The sequence below is a fragment of the Ursus maritimus genome, unplaced genomic scaffold, assembly GCF_017311325.1.
Source record: "Ursus maritimus isolate PB19 unplaced genomic scaffold, ASM1731132v1 scaffold_19, whole genome shotgun sequence".
NCBI classification, from domain to species: domain Eukaryota; kingdom Metazoa; phylum Chordata; class Mammalia; order Carnivora; family Ursidae; genus Ursus; species Ursus maritimus.
In genome coordinates this window covers 57,835,892-57,841,800 of record NW_024424341.1, presented here as the reverse complement: position 1 = coordinate 57,841,800, position 5,909 = coordinate 57,835,892, and the positions used below count along the sequence as shown (strand labels likewise).

The 5,909-nt window shown below is 59.1% G+C and overlaps 1 protein-coding gene across 4 annotated transcripts in view; it reads left to right on the top strand.

Annotated features, from left to right (window-relative positions):
• The window catches only part of KCNC3 (potassium voltage-gated channel subfamily C member 3), a 14,243-nt gene extending 8,610 nt beyond the window's left edge, over positions 1-5,633 (top strand). The window contains exons 3-7 of one of the 4 annotated variants that reach the window (XR_005835801.1): positions 840-1,031; positions 1,281-1,407; positions 4,267-4,326; positions 4,536-4,640; positions 5,370-5,633. Coding sequence is in view for 2 of the 4 variants with exons in the window: in XM_040634344.1 (XP_040490278.1) it covers positions 840-1,031; positions 1,281-1,384 (296 nt within the window). In the remaining 2 variants the exon portion in view is untranslated. Of the gene's footprint in view, positions 1-839; positions 1,032-1,280; positions 2,756-4,266; positions 4,327-4,535; positions 4,641-5,369 lie in introns of those variants that run through there. The other 3 variants (XR_005835802.1, XM_040634344.1, XM_040634343.1) reach the window with 3 other exon arrangements.
• Positions 5,634-5,909: the final 276 nt, after the last annotated feature.

Genomic DNA, 5,909 nt, shown 5'->3' with positions numbered 1-5,909 from the left:
TGCCCCCCCCCCCCCCCCGGAGAGTCTGTGTCTCTGAGGCGATGATTGGGGGCGGCAGTCCAGAGCAGGGAGAGGCTGGGGGGCCCCACCCCCATGACTTAAGTAGGTCAAGAAAGGGAGCTGGGCCGCCCCGCCCTCCTCTTGCTCCCTCAGCCACTGACCCAGTTTCACACCAATTAAAAATAGCTTAAGTCAGAGCCTGGGGGACCCCCACCTCCCCCCTCCCTCCTCTGTCACCTTCCCAACCCTTCCCCACTGTGCCCTTTCCAGCACCCAGCACCCTCCCTAAACAGCTCCCTCCCAGCCCCTTAGATCCCCCAGCCATCCCTCCAAACCCAACCCAACCCATGCACCCTACCAAACCAACACCGCACCCCAGTCCTGCCCTACTTAGTTCACTTTAACCTACTGCCCACCCAGCACTCTATCCCAGCCTTGTTCCCAGCACCCAGGTAACTTCCCAAACACCCTCCAAATACCCAACACCCCCCCCAGTCCTGCCCTTCCCAGCACCCAACACCTGGCCCGACCACCACTTCTACCACTCAACACCCTCCATCCACAGCCACCCCTGACCACCCTTCCCTCTCCCTGTTGTCCTTCCCAGCATTTAACACCCTCCCCCAATGACCTGCTCCCTGAACCCAGCAGGCACATGCCCTGACACCCTGCTTCCAATTGTGCACCCCTCCTGTCACCTCCTCGAGACACCCTGCCCCTCAATCATCTACTTCCGGCACCCAACATTCTCCAACACTGTCCTTGCTAATCTTATCCCTGCCTTGAGTTCCCACACCTCACTCTCTCTTTTGTGTCTCTGTCTGAACCCCTCGGTGCAGATCCCCGCCCCAATGGGGACCCTGCTGCAGCTGCGCTTGCCCACGAGGACTGCCCAGCCATCGACCAGCCCGCCATGTCCCCGGAAGACAAGAGCCCCATCACCCCTGGGAGCCGAGGCCGCTATAGCCGGGACCGAGCCTGCTTCCTCCTCACCGACTATGCCCCTTCCCCTGATGGCTCCATCCGGAAAGGTGAGGTGCCCTCCACTGGCCCCCCTGGGACCCTCCCTCTCTCTCTCTCCCTCCCTCAGGGGAGGGGGGAGAGGGAGATGGGGGAGGAGGTGCTGGACTTCCCCCATCCCCTGGCCCCAAATTCCCTTCCTCCCAGACCCCACCCCACCCCCAAATTTCCTCACCACTGACCCTTCACCTGTCTTTATTCCATCTCCATCTCCCCCCCCACCCCACCCTGGACCCTCTGGCCTCTTCCCCCACCCCCAGCCATCGGTGCTCCCCCACTGCCCCCCCCAGACTGGCGTAAGCCAGGCCCCCCAAGCTTCTTGCCCGACCTCAACGCCAACGCTGCAGCCTGGATATCCCCCTAGCGGACGAATCCCCTCCCCCCGGGGTAAGTAGCCCCCACCCTTTGTTCCCCACCTCCCTCCTGACTAACCCCTCTGAGAACATGCAGCCCCCACTGACCGAGACTCCCGTCCCCTCACTATGAACAGCTCCATCTGATTAACCTGCAGCCACGACACTGACCCACCTGCCCAGGACTTGCCCTGCCCCTCACTAACCCCCCAGAACTAACCCAGCCCTCCCCACCATGTGCCTGACCTCCCTCCCCTGCCCTCACGACTGACCCCCCTCCTCACCGCCATTCACATCTCTCTCCCTGCCTCCCCCTGGGTGTTTTTTTTAATTCAATTAAGAAAACAGGGTGCACACCCAGGACACTTCTGGGTGCAAGCCGGGGTGAGGAAGACTCAGTCCCTCACCCAGTCGCTTGTGAATTGGCCAGTGACTACAGAGTACCCGCACATCCCCGGCGCGGGGCTAGGCACAGGGAATCAACAGGGAAGAAGACCAGCCCCCCCGCCCCCGGAGGAGCTCCCAGTTTGATGGGAGAGGCAGACACCGACCTAGAAAGTCCCTATTTGAGGTGATCTCTGTGGAAGTGGTGGTAGCACAGGGACATGCAGTACAAGGAACACGTGAAACTCCCCAGGGTAGGAGGGAAGTGGCAGAGAAGGCACTGGTGTCTGGAGTTAGCCTGACCTCAAGTGAAGAAGTGATCCCATTAGACGGTGGCGACCAGAGAGGGACCAGCACAAGCAAAGCTGTGGAGACTAGGGACGGGCAGGGAGACAGGCGGGAAAGCTGGGCTAGGCTGAAGCGCCAGGACCTTGTTTAGGGCCCCAGCGAGGGCAGGCCGACCCCTGGGCTGTGTGCAGATGGACCCGAGGTCAGGAGACCGGAGGTCAGGAGGCTGGAGAGGAGGGTGGGATGAAGGTCCAGGGGGAGGATGCCACCTGGGTCCGGCTCAGGGCTGTGCAGGGATGGAGATGAAGGGACGAGGTAGAGGGAGTCAGGGATCAGGGAGGGGTTGGGAGGGACAGGGCTGGGGGACTGGCGGTGGGGAGAAGAGGGGGATAGAGTGGCGAGGTAGTAGATGAATCTTCGATCAAACACGGTCAAGCGTTTATCTCATGCCAGGAAGTGAGCACGTGTTCTGTAATCTTCATAGCAACCCTAGCTTAAGGAATAGAGCTTGCTTCCTCCATCCATCCATCCATTCATTCACTGAGCAACTCATTACTGAGGGCGCAGTTCCAGGCACTGGAGATTTGGCAGTGCACAAAGCAAGAATCCACCGTCCCAGAGCATACGCGCTAGAGCACGGATTGGCACACTTCAGCCCATGGGCCAAGTCTGCCCCCGAGCTGTTTTGTAAATAAAGCTTTATTGGAACACAGCCACTGTCGTGCTACAACAGTAGACTGGAAGAGTTGCCACGGAGAACGTGTGGCCCCCAGAGCTGAATATATTTAGGAATTGGCCCTTTGCAGGAAAAGTTTGCTACCCCGTGATCAGGGGAAGCAGAAAATCAAACAAACAAATGAATGAGATGAGTACTCTGGCCACTTCAGATGAGGGGGCGTCTGCAAAGGCCTTTTTGAGGAGGTAACAGAAACCTGAACGGTGAAAAGGGCCGGCCGGGCAGAAGGAACAGCAAGTGCAAAGATCCGGGGGTACTGAGGTGGGATGAGCTTGGTTTGTCAAAGGAACAGCAAAGAGGGGAGTGTGGCTGGAACTGAGTACTGGGCGACAGGGGTGCCAGACAGTGTAGGTGGGGGAAGGATCATGAGAGTTTTTTCTGGCCGTGGTGAGAGGCTGGATTTGATCTTCAAAGTGATGGGAAGCTGTCTGAAGGCACTTGATCTATCACTTACTCCATCAGCAGCCATCTGTGGAATGTTTTTTAGAAACGCAGAGATACAGCCCAAAGAATCCCTGCCTGCAGCCTAGGAAGATGCTGGGGGATCGTGAGACTGGGGGAGCCTCCAGGGACAGCCTTGTCTCAAGCCCCTTGTTTCACAGAAGTTCATGGGGGCCATGAGCAGCCCCGGCCACACAGCAGACAGGGATGAGACCCCAGGCTTCCAGGCTCCTAGTCCCAAAGGGACTGGCTCCTCTCATTCCATCCCTCCATCCCCCCAATTCATCCATCATTTTCATCTCATTATCCCCCCCTTCCCTGCTCCCACCTCACCCCTCCCCCTGCTTGCACCAAGTCCTCTTCCACCCTTTGTTCCCCACCCCTAGGTCTAGATGGGCCCCCCAGAGAACTGAGGGGCTGAGGGAGTGGGGAGGATTTGGGAATGGGAGGGAGGGTGGGGTGGGTGTGGGTGGGTGGAGGTCTCCGCTGCTCTTGCCTCTGATGCCAAAATCCATTCATTGAACTCAAATAATGGCTGGAGCTGATGGGGCTGACTGAGTTCTCTGCCCCAAGGTCCTGGATCCCTCTCCACTCCTGCACTTCCAAGCTCCTCCCTTTCTCTCTACCTTTCCTGGGTGACCCCTCTCCACTGTTGTCCCCCTACTCCTTCTCCCGAGATCCTTCCCCCTGGCCCGCCCCTTGCCCACCCCATGACCCTTCCCTTCTCTGCCTTCTCACACCAACCACCTGAGTCCCAGACCTGACACCTCTTCCCCCCCCTTTCCCATCCTTCCCTCCTCTTCCCCTCCTTGGTCCTCCTCCCCACCCACCCCCTCCTCCCCACCCGCCCCCAGCCACCTCGGAAGCTCCTTCCATATTTGATGTCTCTGGCCGCCCCCATTTCACTGCTCCCCTCCCCCGGAAAACACCAGAGAGGAGGAAGAAATTCCGGCGTTTCTCCGTCCCCCCAACAGTGAGGCTGTGTTGGGGGGTTCCCCCTGACCACCCTCCCCCCGCCGTGACTCTGTGTATTTCTGTCCCCAGCTCTTGTCACCGCCTGAGACCTCGCGAGACCCTCGGTCCCCCCCTGCCCCTTCCCCCCAGGTTAGCAATTGGGAATGGCTGGGAGGGGGTGTCCCCAAGATACTGGGCTTCCAACCCCCGCCCCCCAGTCCCCCTCTCCCCTGGTCAAGACGCCCTCATCCAGACAGACCTCTTGGCATCGCCTAGAGAAGCACTAGAACTTCCCCCAGACACTGGCAGAACTCTGAGATCTTTCCAAGCTTTCAAGAAACCACACACATACTCCCCAGTCTTAGATCCCTTTGGCTGTCAAGACACTGTCAGAACCTTCCTATCAGAAAGTTTCCACCTCAAGACTTCATGACCCTTTAAAGATACCCCATTACAACCTTCAGGTGAGCCTTGCCCGCCTCAGATTGCTCTCCAGCCCCCCGGGGGGGCACTGCCAGCTTTTGCTCCTTTCCGCCCCTCACAGCCCCATCACCTGCCTTTCCCCCTTTCCCCACAACTAGGTCAGCCCCCACCCCGAGCCCTCCTGAGACCTCGCACCGGCTGCTCCCCCCTACATGCATTCCACCGAGCTCCCTCCCCGTGCCCGTGCTGCCCACCATCTGCCTTGCTGCCCCCCACCTTTTTGCCTCAGATAAGGGGGCCAACGGGGGAGGGGGAGGGGAGGTGGGAGCGGGCTGCGGTGGGGTTGGGGTGAGGGAGGCTCGGTGGGTGCCACCCTGCCTCCTAACCCTGAGTCTCTCCCCCCTCCCCATGTCTGAACCTTTCTCCTTGATGCTGACTGACTGTCCAATTTGTTCACCTCTCTCTCCATCTCCTTGGTCCGCCTCTGTCCATCTCTCTGCCTCTGCCATCTGTCTTGCTATGTCTTGGTGTCTGACTGTCTCTGTTTCTCATCCCCTCTGTCTCCCTCACCGTCTCTATCCCTGACCCTCTGCTTAACCTCTTTCTGTCTCTTGACTTTTCCTGTCTCTGTCTCTCATTCTCTCTCCAACTCCTGTCCCTTCCGGCCGTTTCTCCCCTGCTTCCCTGTCTTGGGGTCGCTCTGTCTGTTGGACTTTCCCCTGCACCCCCATCTCCATGCTTCCTCCCGTGTTTCTGACCCCTCCCCCCAGGTTACGAGAAATCCCGCAGCCTGAGCAGCATCGCGGGCCTGAGCGGGGTGTCCCTGCGCCTCGCGCCCCTTGCCACTCCCCCTGGCTCTCCCAGGGCCGCCCGCCGCGCTCCCCCAACCCTGCCCTCCATCCTCTAGCGCTCCCCTCCCCCCCGTGGGGGGACTCGGGGGTGACAGGGAAGAAGGTCAAAGGAGCTGGGGGTGGGGGGTGGGGGAAAGGGTTTTTTTTTTTTTTAAATCAAAAAGTCATTAATAATATGCAACCGAGACGACGACGCAAATAGATCAACCTTTTACTTCACCTTCACCTTTGGTTCTAGGATTGAGGCACCCGCACAATAAAGCTCTTCTGGTGCTCCATGAGCCATAGGACATCCCGCTCCCATAAACTCCTGTAAATACGTCCAAATTATGCCAATTACATTTTGGGGCGCCTCCCCTATTCTGCATGCCTCCCTCAACCTGGACCCCCCCTCCCCTTTCAACTCCGCCTCAGCAATAAGCCGCCAGGGGTACATGCCGCGCGATCGAGGGAAGGGGC